Source organism: Apodemus sylvaticus, chromosome 8, assembly GCF_947179515.1.
Source record: "Apodemus sylvaticus chromosome 8, mApoSyl1.1, whole genome shotgun sequence".
In the NCBI taxonomy this organism is placed as follows: domain Eukaryota; kingdom Metazoa; phylum Chordata; class Mammalia; order Rodentia; family Muridae; genus Apodemus; species Apodemus sylvaticus.
In genome coordinates, this window is record NC_067479.1 from 73945795 (window position 1) to 73965278 (window position 19484).

Below are 19484 nucleotides of genomic sequence, written 5' to 3' on the forward strand. Positions count from 1 at the left end.
ACATCTCAAAAAGAGAAATGAGTGTAGAATGCACAGTGAATCGGGGACATGCAGACTCTTTAGATACGTAAAATAAAGAGACTAAAGCTGAGAGCGTGATTTCAACTCTTTCAGATGTAGTTCTAGAAACTGGGTTGCTGAGTGATGTGATAGTTCTATGAAGTGGAAGTTTCTGGTTATGTCATGTGATATAGATTCACGTGGTGTCTTGCTGAGGCAGATTCACATGGTGTTTTGCTGAGCAAGACCTGTGGGAGGACACATGATGTTCAGAGAGAGTATAAATAGGACTCAACAGATAGTGACAGGGTGCTTGAATATGATGCTGGCCTTGCGACACTTCACTGGTCTCTTGTCTTTGCTGACCATCACTTCATTGAGAGAGGCATGGCAGAGAACTTCTCTTGGTGTCTTAGCTGGCTCTTGTCAGTCTCTGACCCATGAGGATTCAGCGGAGGCTTTGCTGTTTCTGCTGGATCATGCCACTGCTGCTAATTCACATTTGGTATCCTGATACTACTTAAGTGGACGGCTGGTATCCTAACAAACAGAGATTGGAATCGCTCAAAAGAACTATTTCTAAACAGGCCCACATCCTCTTGTCTTATTTAGTATCTTTTCTCCCCTACCTTTGGATGGTGGGCTAGAAGGAGGGTCAAAGCATTTGAGAGCCCTTATTAAAGTAGGGTTTAAAACTCTAAGTCTACAGCTCCATTTTTTACTTTTTGAGGAACACTCATGTTGTCTATAGCAGCTACACCATGTTACATTCTCAACAACAGTGTGTAAGGGTCAAAGCTTTGCCACAGCCTTGCTGTTTGTGATATGATATGCCACTGTAACTTAGTCTTGTATTTTCTTATTGCTGATCTGTTCTGAACACCTCTTTGTACAACTGTTGGCTGGTCACATGTTTTCTTATGGGAAGTTTCTTTCTATGACTTCTAGCATTTAAAATCAGGCTTCCTTTTAGAGCTTTGTATGGAGTTCCTTGTACATACTGGGCACCATTCTCTTGTAAGACAGGCTACTTGGTAATACTTTTCTTATTGCATATGCTTTTCTTCTATGGTTTGGAGGATGTCTTAGTTAGGGTTTTATTGCTGTGAAGAGACACCATGACCAAGGCAACTCCTATAAAGGCAAACATTCAGTTGGAGTTGGCTTACAGTTTCAGAGGTTAAGTCCATTGTCATCATGATGGGAAGCATGGCAGCATGCAGGCAGACATGGTGCTAGAGAAGGAGATGAGAGCTCTACATCTTGATCTTGACAGCTTGAAGGAGAGTGTCTTCTGCAGGCAGGCAGGAAAGGACTGTCATTCTGCACGGCAGAGCCTGAGCATAGGAGACCTCAAAGCCCACTTACACAGCGACACACTTCCTCCAAAAAGGCCACACTTACTCCAATAAGGCCACATCTCCTAATAGTGCCACTCATTATGGCCAGACATTCAAACTCATGAATCCAGAGGGGACAAATCTATTCAAACCACCACAGAGGCTTTTATATTTTCAGCAACTGCACTTGCCTAGATTTGCTGTTCATGTTTGTGCGTTTGACACAAAAGTCATTTCCATGATCAATGCAATGAAATTTTTTCCTTCACATCTCCTTTAGTAGTTTTAGAGCTGTGGGTCTCAGGTTCAAGTCCAATTCATTCTGAGCCTTTATCTTCATGACAGAGTGTTGGGGTTCTGTGCTTCATCATCTAAAATGTAGCCAAGAAATAGAAGCAATCTAAACAAGCTGAAAGTCCATGGACAAACGAGTGAACAGAATGTGGCATGCTGACAATGGGGTGCTATTTAGCCTTGAGAGTGAAGGGCATTCTGGTATTTGTGATGAAGTGGGTGGAAATAAATGACATTATCGTAAATGAGATAAGTCAGTCACAGAAGGGCAAATACTTACTGAACCCATTGGCACGAGTATCTAAAAATAGTCACATTCACAGGCACAAAATAGAATGGCATTTTCGAGGGAGTGGAATAGGGGAGTTACCATCCAGTGGTTGCAGCATTTCAGCCATGCAAGAGTCAGCTTTAGAGACTGCACAGCCAAGAGCAGAGTCAACAGCATACCAACGTGAGCTCAAGGCCTGAGAGGACAGTAGAAAGAGACATTTCTACAGAGGACTGTAAAAATAGCAGTGATGTCAACAAATCCATGTCCAGAGGACAGATAGCGAAGGTGGGCTCAGGGTGTGCATGTGCACCCAAACTCATCACATTGTGCATTAAATATGGGCAGCTTACATATATCATTTTATCTTAATATACCTAGTTTAATAAGAGTTTTTTTGGTTGTATTTGCTGTAGATTTACTGTTTCAGCCACTCTCTCTTCCTTTTTGAGGTTTCAATCTTCTTGGAGAGTCTCTTCCTCCAGCATGAGGAGATGCCTTCTTGATTTCTTTTTTTATTTTTATTTTATTTATTTATTTATCTATTTATTTTTAGAGACAGGGTTTCTCTGTGTAGCCCTGGCTGTCCTGGAACTCACTCTGTAGACCAGGCTGGCCTCGAACTCAGAAATCCACCTGCCTCTGCCTCTGCCTCCCAGAGTGCTGGAATTACAGGTGAGTGCCACCACCGCCCGGCTTTTTTTAAATTATAATATTCATTTTTTTTATAGTTAGGATAGAAGACAATGGCTTATACTGTGCATTCCATGGCATTTTTACACACACATCATTGTACTTTGTTCATCTTCTCACTCTTCCTCCATTGCCTTCTCCCACGTCCTGCCCACTCCTGCCGGCTCCTCCCTCACCCCAGAGAATCATTACACTACTAATTAGCCAAAGGCAGGAAGATAAACATTCTGGAAGTTTCCTCATATGTAGAATAGATGTGTGTGTGTGTGTGTGTGTGTGTTAGAGAGAAGAGAGAGAGAGAGAGAGAGAGAGAGAGAGAGAGAGAGAGAGAGAGAGAGAGAGAGAGAGAGAGACCATGACAGGGGAGGAAGAAATCACAGGGAGGAGGGAGGAAGGAAAAGACATAGTAGAGTGTTGGTGACACACTGTGACACAAAAAATGTGTTTTTTAGAAGTCTAAGAATGAATTCTCACCATTCATTTTTATTTCAAGGTGTTCCTATCTTACTACAGTTTCTATAGGATATTTTCATTTGTCTTCAGAAGTCAGGATTGACATTTTTCAAGGAGCCTTTTAAATATATGGGACACGGCTTTGTCTGGTGCAGGGACTACAGCAGGCTATCATGAGGAGTTTTGATTTTACCCTGGTAAAAACAGGACATCGCTGCAAGGATCTGAGCCAAGTGGGACAGCGTCTTGTGTTAAGGAACTTCCCTGGTGTGTTCAGAGTAGACTGGAGTAGAACATGCAGCAAGGTATTTCCATCACAACTTAGAAAAGCAGGTAGCAGAGGTTAGTGGCCAGACCAATTTTTAAAGTACGGTTAAACTAATTTCTTAATGAATTATTTGTGAGAGGTGAGTGCAGAATCTTCGATTACTCATGTTATAGCCAAAATGCCATTGTTAGTACTGCTGAGACACAAATGTTGGTGATCTAGGAAGCATTCGGATGACTGGGGGGAAAACTGGGAGGTTGGGTTTGGTCACACTATACTGCAATCCTGAGTGCAGCGTCTCTAAAGCACGGGGCCTCCACACATTAGGACATCTACCCGAGAGTCTCCCTTAACTTAATTCCCACATGATGCCATAGTAAAATGAGGAATATGATACATTTCTGTTTCTTTTTAGGAGTCAAACGGTCTCCACATTCCTCTTCCTCTGCGTTCTCATTTTCTTTGCTTTCCTTTTATTGGTTATTTTATTTATTTACATTTCAAGTGTTACTCCCTTCCCAGTTAAATCCCCTATCCTGTCCCCCTTCCCACCTGCTCCTATGAGGGTGCTCCCCCACCTCCCAGGACCCCTCCTGAGGATCCAGCTATACCACTCCTGGGCATATACCCAAAAGATGCTCCAACATATAACAAGGACACATGCTCCACTATGTTCATAGAAGCCTTATTTATAATAGCCAGAAGCTAGAAAGAACCCAGATGCCTTCAATACAAGAATGGATAAAGAAAATGTAGTATATTTGCACAGAGTACTACTCAGCTATTAAAAACAATGAATTAAAAAAATTGCAGGCCAATGGATGGAACTAGAAAATGCCATCCCGAGTGATGTAACCTAATCACAAAAGAACACACATGGTATGTACTCACAGATATTAGCCAACAACAACAACAACAACAACAACCCCCCAAAACAAAACTTGGAATATCCATGATATAGTACAGCTGATTTTCATTACTGGGGACGTTGCTATGAGGCATTCTTGGTGTGCCCATGAGCACATAAAGTCTCAGGAGGTTTGCGCTCTGCTCCCCCTGCAGCCTCAGGCACTGTGTCACTCAGTGCACAGAAGTACTTGGCTGAGTCGCTCCAATGGGCTGGGGATTTCTTCAGGTTGAAGGAGGAGTTACTCTTTCTAAACTCTGCCTCAAAGCCCTTGTGGCCTTTAACAGTGGTGTCTCCTGCCACATATTTGAGGAGAAACTGGAGGCTCTGGCCAGGATACTGGACGTACCAGAAGAGGTAAGGTGTTGCACCATATGAATAGCTGCATCTGAGCTCTAGGGAGGCTCCTTCGGAGACGGTGACGTGAGCGTCAGGCTGGTCCACAGACTGGGCACTGTTTCCTCCTGTAATACCAATGTAGTATTAGTGAGACCAGAATACACCTACCTGTAATGATACGATGCCCCTGGTGTAGATTCTGTCTGGGAATCTGTTCTGTCTGTAGAAACAAAAGCAAGGGCTGAAATAATACTTACTCAGTGAGAAGAACGCGCCTAGCAGCAGAATGGTCGTTGGGAACATGGTTAGGCAGTGAGAAGGCTGAGAGATGTATTCAGGGAAATCTCCCTGTGGACAAGGCTTGGATACTATTAACTGAGAGGCGCTCCCTTGGCAATGACTGCTCTGTGCCCTTACTACTTAGAACTGCACTTCTGAGAGATGCTAGGTATAAGGGCTCTCTGGAGTGACAGTTTTTTTTTTTTTTTTCCCTGTGCAGACATTCAGTCTATGCAACATTGCCCCCTGGCGGCCAAATGTGGAAAATTACGCCTTGAGATTTTTTTTTGCTCTATTAAAGCAATAAAATCTAATGAGATCGCATCTTAAGCAGATGATTTAATTTTATGAATAAAGTAGTACTATTTAATCTTATGAGCTAGGAAATGCTACCGTCCTCATTTTATAAACTAGGAAGCTTGTTTGAAGCTTTTAAGAATGGAAGAAAGTGTATGCCGCAGCAAGTGACAAGCCTGGAGTTTCTCTCATTACTGCGACCAAGGAGGCCCATCAGTAATGACTAAAGACTACGCACATTTATCACAACAGCTTTTTACAGTGCCAGCTGTCCAAATATAATGAACGCGAAAGCGAGCCTTTATAGAGCTAACTAGGTTTCAAAAGTACACAGATCGCCAGCTTGTCTGCTGCTCTGGAGAGCCCACCGTTTGTGGCCTCCCAGGAGTTCTGCTATACTTTGTTTTTAGGGAACATCTTATGAGTGAGGGAAAAAGAAAGACACATAAACAGCCGTGCTAACCTTGAGGAGAGAGTAGGAGAACTGCTCTGCACAGGAGTAGGAGGAGCATGCCGACGGGGCCAACAGCGGAGATACGGCCAGTGAATGGCATGCGTGTGTGAAGTCCTAAGTAAATTCTACTTAGGTGTTTTAAATGACAGCTGTATGGGGAGGTCCTGACATGTGTCTCCAAACTAAGATCTTTGGGAGGACAGAACCATTAGGATCAAAGTTATGGAGGTTCTCAGAATCACAAATACCAACGTCCAGGCAAAACTGTCAGCGGAAACCTTGTTTCAGTAGACAGTGTCTCCTCAGGAGAAAATGACAGTCAGGTGATGAGAGTCACCATTGTCTTTAGTTAAAAAAATACTCTGATGGTTGCTAAGAAAATAATAAAGAAAGAGCAAACTAATTGTTGAAGGATCATAAAACATCTGACAGATCTGTTTAGATTTGAGGACAATCCAAACTAGACTCTACAGAGACTGATTTTTTTCTCAAAAGTGATTTTTTTTTTTTTTTTTTTTTTTTTTTTTTTTTTTTTTTTGCTTTGGGAAATGGAATTATTTCTTTCCTTGGATACAGAAGCAACTCCTTGACATACCAGTGCTATGTGTAAAGCTGTTTATAGCTCAACTTGGCCCAGCAGTACCCCATAAGCCTGGTTCCAGCTTGTTTTCATTAGGATTTCTATTGCGATAAAACACCGAGGACAAAAGGTAGGAGGGGAGGAAAGAGTTAATGTAGTCCAATCAAGGAAGGAAGCTGGAGCTCAGACAGGACAGGAACCTGGAGGCAGGAGCTGATGCAGAGGCCAAGAACTGCCTCGCTCTCCATGGCTTGATCAGCCTCTATCTTATAAAATCCAGATCTGCCACCCCAGCGGCGGAACCACCTACAATGGGCTGGGCCCTCCCCTATCAATCACTAATGAAGAAAACGCCCTATAGGCTAGCTGCAGCCCAATCACATAGAGGCACCTTTAACTGATGTTCCCTCCTCTCAGATGACACCAACCCATGTCAAGTTGACATGAAACTATCCAGCACCATTTCTAAGGCTACAACCAATGCCATAAAAATGGAATAAACGTTGACTTTCCCATCCCAGCACGGAAGAGTTCCCTCCCCACCCCGTGTTATTTGACCTCTAGCGTGAATCTATGCTTAAGTTCTAATTTTAACAGCAACAGCCTTATAGATTCCAAAGTGTCACATAATTGAGCAAGTCAGGAAACGTCTTTGGGCATCTGAAAACTCATGGCTTAAGCACTCTTTTTCCTGTCCAGAGAAACTGATACAAACTTCCCAACTTGTTCCATTACTCTTAGGTGGGCTTAGGGAAGGTCGCTGCAGCCGGAAGAATAGAGAGGCGATGACATCTGACCCTCTCCTAGGGGCACTTTCCAGGATTCTGAGCCCCTTGTTTAAAAGGGTGTCATTCTCTGTGACCTTTTTAATAGTTACTAGCTTATGGGTGATCATTTTATTGCTTGGTTCTGTGCTACCCTGATGGAGACTGGTTTTGCAGAAATGTTTTTCCCCCCTGGAAATACTCTGATACACTTTTCAATTTTGAACACATTTAAAAATATCTAACTTTCAATAAACTTTTGGAAAGCCACTAGCCTTTATTTCAAATATCTGTGTCATAATTTCTCAAATGCACCAATTTAGGGGTAATTGAAACTCCTTATATGTATAGAAAAACTAGTAGCTAAGGTTTGTGGAATACAGCTGTTAAACTCTTCCATGCCTTAGTGAGTCTCTGCGTACATTTACCCTGATTCTAGGCAGGCAGTATGAGACTTCAGTTTTCTCTCTACAGTTTTCATGGATGGAGAAACTGCACCAGAAGCCTTAGGGCAAGGTCTGGGGACAGGACACGGGTCCTTGGATCACTACAGCACATAGTTCTGGGGACAGGACACAGGTACTGGTTCACTACAGCATGTAGGTCTGGGAACAGGACACAGGTACTGGTTCACTACAGCATGTAGGTCTGGGGACAGGACACAGGTACTGGATCGATACAGTACATAGGGCTGGGGACAGGACACAGGTCCTGGATCACTACAGTGCATACATCTGGGGACAGGACACAGGTCCTGGATCACTACAGTGCAAAGATCTGGGGACAGGACACAAGTCCTGGATCACTACAGTGCATAGATCTGGGGACAGGACACAGGTCCTGGATCACTACAGTGCATACATCTGGGGACAGGACACAGGTCCTGGATCACTACAGTGCATAGATCTGGGGACAGGACACAGATCCTGGATCACTATAGTGCATAGATCTGGGGACACGACACAGGCACTGGATCACTACAGCATGTAAGATCTGGGGACAGGACACAGGTACTGGATCACTACAGCATATAGGTTTGGGGATAGGACACAGGTTCTTGGATCACTACAGTGCATAGATCTGGGGACAGGACACAGGTCCTGGATCACTACAGCATGTAGGTCTGGGGACAGGACATAGGTCCTTGGATCACTACAGCATATAGGTTTGGGGACAGGACACAGGTTCTTGGATCACTACAGTGCATAGATCTGGGGACAGGACACAGGTCCTGGATCACTACAGCATGTAGGTCTGGGGACAGGACATAGGTCCTTGGATCACTACAGCACATGGTTCTGGTACAGCACATGGTTCTGGGGACAGGACACAGGTACTGGATCACTACAGCATATAGGTCTGGGGACAGGACACAGGTACTGGATCACTACAGCATGTAGGTCTGGGGACAGGACACAGGTACTGGATCACTACAGCATGTAGGTGTGGGGACAGGACACAGGTACTGGATCACTACAGCATGTAGGTCTGGGGACAGGACATAGGTCCTTGGATCACTACAGCACATGGTTCTGGGGACAGGACACAGGTACTGGATCGCTTCAGCACATAGGTCTGGGGACAGGACACAGGTCCTTGGATCACTACAGCACATGGTTCTGGGGACAGGACACAGGTACTGGATCACTCCAGCATGCAGCAGAACCAGATTCCCATAGCTATAGCATAGGAAGCCCTCCTGTGCACAGAGCTGACTTTCCTTGTTTCTCCAAATTGACTTGTCAGTTAGTTCTGTTGCTTTACTTCATTCATCCTGTCTGGCAGAAATGGCCTCCCTGGGCCTCTGATTGCTTCTGTGCCCTAGAATCCTAATATGTCAAGTTGTTGTGGAGGACATGGTTTTAAGTCAGTAGAAACTCTTTATTCGCTGGCCAGTGACTGCAATGGGCATTCAGGATCAAGTGCAGCACCTTTCTCGGGTGAGCTTTTGAGCACAAATCCATATCCTGAGTTGACAGACTTCAATTAACAAGAACAGGTAGGTAGCCAGAAGCAGAAGTACAGAAGCCAGAAAGCAAAGTTAGTGCATTTAGAGACTCCCACAACTATGGACATTGATGGATTCGGTATTTGTTTTCACTTTGGCAGGTGGGCTTACTGCTGAGTCTAATGGTTTGAATGGTATGTCCATCATGGAGTTGGCTGTGCTAAGGTCTGGGGTTTTATTAAGGTCTGGGCGCCTGTTACAATGTATTGTGTATCATACAATGTTCCCTGCAGTCTCTTATTTTTCTCTATCGCTTACTCTTGCTCCCGTTTATCAGGATGTTTTCTAAATACAAAAAGGGAAGAGCAAGGGACATAAGTTAGCAACAAAGAAGGGGGAGGGAGGGGGGAGGAGGGAGCAGTGGAAGGAGAGGGGAGGGTGGGGGAGAGAAGGGGTGGAGAGGGAGAAAACAAGCTCAAACATCCTCTCTGCCCTGTGTAGTCATGCCGAGACTTAGCTACAGGACAGGCCATTACTTCCCGCCCCCACAACCCATGTGACAGGACATTATTTCATCAGCCAGTCAGTCCCTCTGGGCCCTCACAGGACAGCAGGGGAAGGCTGCATTTTCCCCAAAGACAGCTCCTATTACACACGACCTCAAAACAGTTTAAGCTATGAACACTAGATGGCAGCAAAGCCAGTGTAAAGTCACAAAAGTTAGTTGGCCATCAGGTTGAGGTTCAGGAAAGAACTACTCCATTTCCCTAGGAAGGGGTTTGCTACAGACGGATTCCCAAAGTAGGAAAACAGATAACAATTTTGCATTTGAATAAAGTTACACGAGACAAGAAACGCAAACCCTGAGCCGTGCTCCTAATCTACCCCATAGGTTATTAGTACTTCACAGCACAGGAATGCAGGTGCGACACCGCAGACACTCAGCCCTGGTAAAAGGTGAGCTCATTAACTTTTGGGTTTTGTTTTAAGTCTATCGATATTTGGACAAACCGTACTTAGGTTTGGAATTGTTTTCTGTAAGTCTTTTTAAATGCCATTTGAAACAGTTACAGCTCCATCACAGAGGATTTAGTCACACTGCTCTTTTACAGGACGAAATCATCATTTTCTCTTAGCTATGTCATTTCCTCATGACTCAAGGTGATGACAGTAGTAGAGGGGACCAATCAGAAGTTTGTTTTCATTTGTCTAGTGAGTAATGAATGATACTAAGTCTCCCGAGTAACTAGATAATCATATTTCTGAAATAGCTGTGTTTTGATATTTTCATTGATTTTGTTGACTTGAGCAAGGTCATACATTGTGGTTTTTGTGTCTTCCTCCAAAACTATGCATCGTAAATATCGTTTTCCAGATTATCCTTTGACTTTTTATCTTTTCTTTTTGTGGAACTCACATTTCCACCCTCTTTTTAAATAATAAATTTTATTTGTTGAATGTGATTTTTTTAAAAATATTTATTTTATTTTATGTGTATGAATGCTGAGTGTTTGTTTGCCACATGGATGGCAAAGTTGTGTGTGGCAAGTTGTGTGTGTGCCACATGGATGCCTGGTGCCCACAGAGGCCACAAGAAGGAATTAGATCTCCCAAGACTGGAGTTGTGGAAGATTGTTAGCCACCATGTAGGTGCTGCCAAACAAACTCGGGTCTTGTGTAAGAGTAACAAGTTCTCTTAACAGCCAAGTCATCTTTCCAGTCTCAACTTCCCCTTTCTTAGTTGTACTTTTTTTTTTTTAAATAAACACAACTAAAGATATGTTTCTAGAAAGCTTGCTTGCAAGTTTCCTTTATTATCTTTAAGAACTATTAGAATGGTTTCTCCCAAACAATTTCTATTGCTTCATATAATAAGTATTTTTTAGGACACTTCCCAGAACACATAACAATACTCCCTGGCTATTAACAAGTATGCTTTGGGGGGAGAAAGGAGGGAGAGGCATTACTTGGAAGAACTACACCTAAACAAGCACTGAAGACTGGATTTTCCTTCATGTCTGCCACACTTTTTGATGAACTCACAGTAGCCTGCTTGAGGAGCTCCTCACCAAATCTATGATCTCCTGATTAAGGACACTCTTCTATTTAAAAGATAAATCCAGTGCTGGAATGACTCTGTGCTTCAGTTAAGGGAAGGAAAAGCTATGTGTAAAATCCAGCTATAGTCATTTGAGTATTCACAGGAACAAAGACCATGATCATTTTGAAACCGTTTCTTTACTAAACTCAGTGCAAGTGTATTTATGGATGTACTAAGCATGTTTTCCTAACCTTCCACTAATTTGCGTATCTTAGCATAAGACGTGCAATGGAAAGTTAACATTGCATCTTACTAGATTTCAGCAGTGGAGCCGTGGAGCATCAGCAGGAATCGTGACTTTGCTCTCAGACTAAGTATCATCCACAAACATGAACTTCATGTCATCCTGTCACCAATTTGGGGAGAGTCCTGACGTAAACAGGAAGCCCAATGTCTCTATTTTCTTCATTTCAGTTATAAGCGTTGTTGAGGGGGACGCAGGATGATGCCACGTTCACAAGTGGGCACCGTGGTAGATTAGCGTTGTCTCAAACACCTGGAGATGATACGTCCCGGAAGTTGCTCCCTTACACGTTAGGACTGGTTATGCGCAGAGTAGATGGTGGGTGTGGGATAGCAGCTACTTCCTGTTGTTTCTGCAGGTTTGCCTGGGGTTCAGGCACTCCAGCTTCTCTTTCTTTTTAAAATTTATTTATCTTTTCATCTCTCAGAGATGGATTAGGCACTCAAGGCCTTGTGCATGTTAAGAGATATACTAGCACTCAGCGACATGCTCAGCCCATCATCGCTTTCTTACTGTACCTCCGCCACTTCCCATGATGCCTCCTCCTTGAGCTTCTCTTAGTCTGAGCGCGCGTACCCACGAACAGTGGTGCTGAATAACAGCTTCCCAAGGTCATCCTCCGAACAGGATTGAAAGAGGTTTGTCCTGGTGAACTGCAAGTGTCCTCATTACGCCCTTGTGGGTCACAGTTCAGCAGAGTGTTTGTCATCATCCAGCTTGCCTTCCCGTGTGTTAGTCCTCTGCAAATCTGGGCAAAGAAAAGAGCTTTGCACAGAGTTCCCACTAAATCTTGGAACCACGTGATTTACAGCTTTTATAATTAATCTCTTACTCTTATTACTCATTGTGGTCCTACTACATCTTTGATCGTACACAGTTAAAACAAAGCCTGGTGGGGAGGGGGCAAGGACATGAGGTCAACCGCTCGTCCCGACAACTACACCCAGATCTGCGCTGGGACCATATTTAAATGAAACTGACACTTTATTATGGGATAGTTTTTACTTTTAAAAAATTTTACACACGTTCTGTGTGGTCTACTTATGTTGCAAGAATTCAAGACAAAATGTAGTAGAGGAAAGTTACTCCTGGCAACTGTTTTCAAAGACAGTTTCACTTGTAAGTATCCTCTGATCCAGACAACAGATAAAGCAGCCGAGCTGCCCTCTTGCTTGGAGTCTGCAGGTGTGCATCTCCGGCGGGGTCCTTCGGCAGAGGCTAGCTCAAGTGAGCTCCTGGGTTTTTGTCCAGGGTTTGCTATCACATCACTGTGGGTCCTGGAGAGCACAGAAACAGTTCACTGAGTTTTCCAGAGGAAAAGCTAAATGTCGAGGCTAGTAGAGTTAGCTGATTTCTGGAAGAAGACAGATCAAAGACTGGTCTTTGCACTCTCACTGAAAGAACGTTGGTAGATTAGGAAAACAATTTCTCACCTGGAAATTTGTTTGTGCCAAGAAAGGTGGTATGACTTCTGAGCAGGGTGACAACTTCTTCACCATCTGAATGTGTCTGAAGGGACTTGAGGTACTTTCTAGATCCTGTGGGAACAATCAGAAAACAGATGATGGTTTGGTGCAGTGAATAAAATTCGGTGACAGACAGACCGATTTGGAAATGGCCGACAAACCTGACTGAAGGTGCAGTCTGCTCACTCTTCTCTAATCCCTGCTGCCCCACCAGGCCTGAAGCATCACCTGCCTGGAGCAATGCCTGTGTTAATATCGATGGTTGAATGTGAATCACCTATTCCGGAGATATTCAAACATTAACACACAGCAGGCAAGAGAGCAGTGTGTGAAACGTGTCCCTCTGCACAATCATGCCTTCTCTCACTTGGCTCCAAGTTCTGAGTATATGTATTACTTCAATGCTATGCCCCAGCCAGGAAATGGATTGCCTTAGGTTCACAGGCCCCAGGATTGAACACAGACAAGAAAAGGCACAGCTCACCAAAAATCGTTGCTTCCTTTTTTTTTTTTTTTTTTTTTTTTCCGAGACAGGGTTTCTCTCTATAGCTCTGGCTATCCTGGAACTCACTCTGTAGACCAGGCTGGCCTCTAACTCAGAAATCCGCCTGCCTCTGCCTCCCAGAGTGCTGGGATTACAGGCGTGCGCCACCACCGCCCAGCTCAAACCATTGCTTCTTATCTCCTTGACTTTCCCTGGTAATTAAGTCAGGTAGTAACTGAAAACAGAGCTGGGAAAGCCAGTAGCTGTGAGAGCTGGAGCTGAGAGAAGCAGACAGCTAGATGGCTGGTGTGCTTCAGCGTTATTCAGTGGAATAATTTGGGGGGAGACATTTGAAGTAGAATTCATCATGAAACAAGGACTCTCCTTCTAATCGGGCTACAGGTCACCAATGTAGCATAGGGGTTTTCATTTAAAAAAAAAAAACTCATAAACTTTATAAGAAGTCAAAACTCACAGGTTTTTTCTTAAGAAAGTCAATTATATCCAAAATAAGGACAGCATCTTATCTTCCTTCCTTCCTGTCCCTGGGGCCTATTTAAATTCTGCAGCTAATAAAACAACTTCTAGAAGTCAAGCTTTTGGTCGTCTGTGTTTTGTGGACTTGTAACAGAAATTAAAATATTATTATTTGAAAATCCAACATTGTGCTTATTTACTAGCTATTAAAATGATGAAGGCATTCGATCACGCCACCTTTCCCTGAAGAATCGAATCGTGCTCAGGAGATCACGTACCAGGGTTGCTCTGATACCACACTTTCTACCCCATTGATTCAAGGTATTTGGTTTTAATTCTAAAAGGCTATACTTTTAAATTTGTAAAATCATCTCAGGATGAGTGCACCAAACATATCTGTGATACAGTGCGAGAACCTGTCTCTGTAAAATGTGGCAGGTGCATTCATATATACATATATACATGTATACCCCAAGAATTCTTCTGGAACGTATACACCAAGCATGTTCCTGTGTGTGTTGAAGGGTGGTGGTGGTAGTGTGTGTGTGTGCTGCAAACCCTTAGTAGATATTAATTAACACCACCAAAATTGGTGACTGAACTTAATTGGTGATCTGATATTATTAAGAGTGTCTGGAATTTTCCATTTGATTTAATGATTTTAATGAGGAAATTACCACAAAAAGGCCAAAAGGGAAAATGAAGAGAAAGTACAGAGAAAGTCTCTGAAAGGCACTGGTTGTTTGATGCAGATTTAAACAACAGAGCATGGAGTGCCACGTGGACTAGTTCACATTGCCTGAAGCCTGTTCTTTGCTTTTCAGCTCCAATGTTGACAGGCAGCCGGAATCCCAGTTTATAGTTTCTGTAGCTAAGCATGTCCGTGGAGACCTGGGACATCATCGTGGCAGACTGTCCTTTTGTCAACGTGGCCCTGCTTGCTGTTATTGACAGAGCTGGTGCAGGATCCCTTGTCAGTAGATTGTAGCTGTCCCTGAGATGTGATTAATTTGGGAGGAAAAGGTCAAGTGTAAGAGTGCTACAATACCTAGATTGAGAATTTATTGCATTTTAAATACTGCTTTGCCATTCTATGTGATGTATTTGACAAATGGATAATATCTGATAAAAGAAAGAGCTTGGTCTCTTAGGAAGAACTCAACAGGATCCATATTCAAAATTTGTTGTTTAGTAAATTGATTTGTGATGAGACACGAGACCTGAAGCGAAACACTAGGAATTGTATCTGTGACCAAATGCATACATGACATGAGTCTGGGGTTGCCAGTATTCTCTCAGCGTTGACTGCTCTCCCCCTTCAGTCTGACTGTGGGCTGAGTGATGCTCAGCAGACCATGATTTCCCTGCTTCCTGAGGAGGCAAAGCAGGTGTGCTCATGTTCCTCCCTTTCCTCTCATTCCAAGCCTTAGATAGGCAGCACAGCTTCTGCTTACACTGGGATTCCAGTCTCTGGTTCTGAAGTCTTTGCAGGTGCCTGTCAGCGCATAAAGGTATAGAAAGGTAAAGACCCAACCTGCACAGGTCGGTTTTGCCATCTCATTCTTAAAAGTCCAGAAACATGGAGAATCAGGAGCCTCCTAAATCCAGGGGCTAAGTCCACTGCCCCCAGGAACACAGTGCTGCTTGGAGCTATTCTTTTTTTTAACTTAATTTAATTTTATTTTACTTATTCACTTTTTATCATGCTCACTGCCCTCATCTTGGCCACTCCCTCCCACAATCCTTCCCCCTTCCCTCTTCCCCTTCTCCTCTGAGCAGGTGGGGCCCTCCTGGGTATCCCACCACCCTGATACTTCAAGTCTCTGTGAGGCTAGGCACTTCCTCTTCCACTGAGGACAGACAAGACAGCCCAGCTAGAAGAACACATCCCACATACAGGCAACAGCTTTTGAGATATTCCCCTTTCCAGTTGTTCAGGACCCACATGAAGACCAAGCTGCACATCTGCTACATATATGCATGGAGGCCTAGGTCCAGCCTGTGCATGTTCTTTGGTTGGTGGTTCAGACTCTGAGATCCACCAAGTGCCCAAGTTAGTTGACTCTGTTGGTTCTCCTGTGGAGTTCCTACCCTCTTTGGGACTGCAATCCTTCCTCATCTTCTTCCATGAGAGTCCCCAAGCTCTATCTACGTTTTATCTGTGGGTGTCTGTATCTGTCTGAATCAACTGCTGGGTGAAGCCTCTCAGAGGGCAACATGCTTCTGTTTGTATAGTTCAGGAGACTGTTTAGTTCTGGACTTGAGGCTGTCTCTCATTTATGCTAAAATGTTAGTGGCTGACTGTATGTGTCAACCCTGCAAATTTCAGAAGGTTATTTTAGTTTGACCATTCTATGGAGCTACTCTAAGGCAAATGCTGCCTAGCATCTCTCTGTTTCCTTTGTAAAAAAAGACAAGAGACTCATATTGGAATTAAGGTAGAATTCCATCATCAGTCCAGGGTAGAGGTTGTGATGCCATGGCCACCATCATCCTTTTGGGATCTGTAGGTGTGCATCTCATCTGGACTCCCACAAAAGGAGACTTTCTCTTAGGCAGATCCTGATGGTTTCCCCTTACACTATGGGCTAAACCTCATGATTCAGTTCCCATAGAGTGTCGGAGAAATTCACTAAACCTTGTAGGTACAGAGCTGAAAAGGTGAGGCAGATAGTTTTAGTTGATTCCTGGAAGTACACTGAGAAATGACTATTCTATTGTTCTGGTCATAAGAACTCCATTGAATAAGAAAAATCACCTCTCCACTGGCAAGCGGCTTGTACCAAGATTTTTATCTGGGTGCTGAATTGTTTAGTTTTAGATGAGCAACCCAGGGTCACCATATCCTCCTCTTGCCTGGACACATCTTCTGAGACCTGAGTTACTTTCTGATGCACAATGAGTCCTGTAAATATACACAGAAAACTCAAATGATTTTTTGATATAAAGAATAAAATTCTGTAAGAATTAGACCAATTTAAGACCCTAAAAAAATAGAAACCAGACAGGATCCGTTTGTTTGCTTTCTCTGGTCAATTTTCCTGCAGGCTCCCTGTGAAGTCTTGGATGCCCACGTAAGACACCCCTTTAACCATCCATATCTTCTCTAACTACGAATGAGCAACCCAAGTCTTTTCTAACCACATGTGAGTCACCCATGGTCTAAACTCAACATTTTACTTTTATGTTTCTTTTCTACGAAAATAGGTTCAGACCCACATTGTTGCTTGTAATAGCTACTTTATTGCTATTGTGTAAATAAGCTGCTATCTTTACATCCCATTGAAGCACCATTAATGGCACTGAAGTGAACTGTGTGGTCATGGTGTCTCTTCATAGCAATAAAGCTCTGGCTAAGAAAGTCGCCTCCAGGAAAGATGTGCCCACTAATTTACCAATTTACTGGGGGTTACTAATTTCTCTCTTGATTGGATTCAAAGCTACACAGGACAAAATTAATGCCTGGTACTGTAATCATGTTCAGAAGTCATTTCTGTGGAGGCCATAGGCACAAAGGAAAATGTATTGATTTAACATTTTGTTAAATGTTCAGGCTATCAAACTATCACCTAAATATTAATATTTCTAACCATAGATTTTTGCTGCTCCCAACCCCAGTCAGAGAAGCTTCTTACTTCAATGGGTCAAAGTAAGGAATAATGACTGTTCAAAGCCCTGAATAAGTGCCTTTAAGTGATCAGCTATGGTGGGGAGTCCTTTACTGGTCTCCTCCAAGACTCAAGGCGCATTGTTGGGGAGGGAGTAGAAGGAATGTAAGAATGGCTGCCTGCACAAGATTTATTGAGGAGCTATTGGCAGCTGATGGCACCTGAGGAAAAGAGAGTCATCTTTTTCTCCAGGGAGGTGGCTACCACACTCACATGTGTATTTGGGCAGTACTAACTGGACTCAATGAGCTATTAAAAACAAACAAACAAACAAACAAACAAACAAACAAACAAGTCATAGCCAGATAGTGTTGGGCCACACTCTTAATCCCAGTATGCAGAGGCAGAGGCAGAGGCAGAGGCAGAGGCACTATATGTGTCTGTTAGCACAGTTATAGAGGTCTGCCAATAACTTTCAGGAAAGCCATGAAACTGTATTTTATCACTAATGTGTAACCAGCTATCCACAACATAATTTAACATATATGGAAACACATTGGAAAGAGTTCATTCATCAAACTAAGCTCCTTTTATTCACTTTATTAACCACACTCTCACACTACCACACTAGTGAGTGTGTATGCTTCATTACATATTTGTGCAAATGAAAACCCCTCCACATCTTGGCCAGGCTCAGTCCCACAACAGAGTCTGCTGCTCCCGCGTCAGCCACCCATGCCCAAACCTGCACCTATGTCTCCAGGAAATGTTTCAAGGGGGCGGGAGGATAAGCTTCAAGAAATTCTACCTGTTTTCCAAGTTTATCTGGTAAAAACAATTCATCCATCTTCCTTCCCAATATGGCTACCATTCATCCCATTAGTAGGTGCTTTGGGAATATACAGAAGGGTTTTAGAAAGGGACAAAGATTTTTGAGAAAGAAGATGTTTTATTTACTGAAGATTTAAATTTATAAGTTAATGAGCCCCTTGAACATGAACTTGTTTCACTGGTTTGTACTAGAATGCATGGGAGGAAGAAACAAGATCAAACAGGGTTTTGACGTTGCGAATTCTGTGTCTTGACACTTTCCTGTGACAGTCAGCTTCAGTCACTGTAACAAGATTCCTCAAGACAACTCAGATGATCAACCTCTAATAGAGCAAGCTTATTTTGGTTCACAGTTTACGATGCTTTGGTCTATGACTGATTAGTCTTTATGACTTATTGCTGTTGGTCTTGTGTAAGACAGTATCGTGGCAAGGACACAATGTTCACCTCACCAACAGTCAAGCAGCAGAGGAAGAGGCTGGTAGGCTGGTGTCTGGCAATCTCCCACCACTCTCTCTGTTTTCGTGTGTGCCTGTACTTATCTGTATGTGTACATATTGAGGCCAGAGATCAACGCTGGGTGTTTGCCATGGCTTCTTTTCACCTTGCTTTTTCAGACAGGGTTTCTCACTGAACCTGGAATTTACCATTTCAGCTTGCTTGGCTGACCAGCAAGCCTTTGCGATATGCCGATATCTAACACATGATCCACTTTTACATGGATGCTAGAGATCTGTGAAGTTGAAACTTAAGAGTTCTTTGGAAACTTAATTGGATAGTGTTTTGCTGGGGCAAACATGTATAGAAACATTTAGTTGAAGTGGGCACAGGTGAAAGACTGAGGCAGAATTGTGAAGGAATGTTTTATTGAAGCAGACACAGGATAAAAGATGTTCTGCTAGAGCAAGCATGTGAAAGGACATGTGATGAAGGATTCTTTGCTAACAAGAGGCATGCATTGGTTCACCATTGCATAGCTGAGCTCCGTTTGTTGGAACTCCATACAGAGAAAGGTACCAAAAAACCTGGTACCGCCTCCACAGATTCGGGCTGATTGGCAGAGTGATGTCAGCTGAGGCAGTGGCAGAGTGATGTCAGCTGAGACAGATGTACGTGCTGAGGCAGGACACATGGAGGACATGTGGTGTTTGAAGGGAGTATAAATAGAACTCGATGGACAGTGGCGGAGGCTGCGCTTGGCTTGCTTGCATAGCTAAATGCTTTTGGTCTGGCCTCTTCACTGATCTTTACTTCCTTGAGAGAGGCCCAGCTGAGACTTTGACCTGGCGTTCCTCCCTTCTGCTGACTAGTCCTGAGGCTGAAAGCTAGCTGTCTCTGCTAGGTCACATCAGCACTGCTGCTATCCCTACTCTACTGAACTAGACT

At 43.5% G+C, this 19484-nt stretch overlaps 1 gene segment (V, D, J or C); it reads right to left on the minus strand.

Moving 5' to 3' along the window:
* Positions 1 to 4040: 4040 nt before the first annotated feature.
* Positions 4041 to 4997, minus strand: LOC127691586 (T cell receptor alpha variable 8-3-like). The segment is given in 2 exon segments: positions 4041 to 4690; positions 4823 to 4997. Coding segments are annotated over 2 exon segments (426 nt in total).
* Positions 4998 to 19484: the final 14487 nt, after the last annotated feature.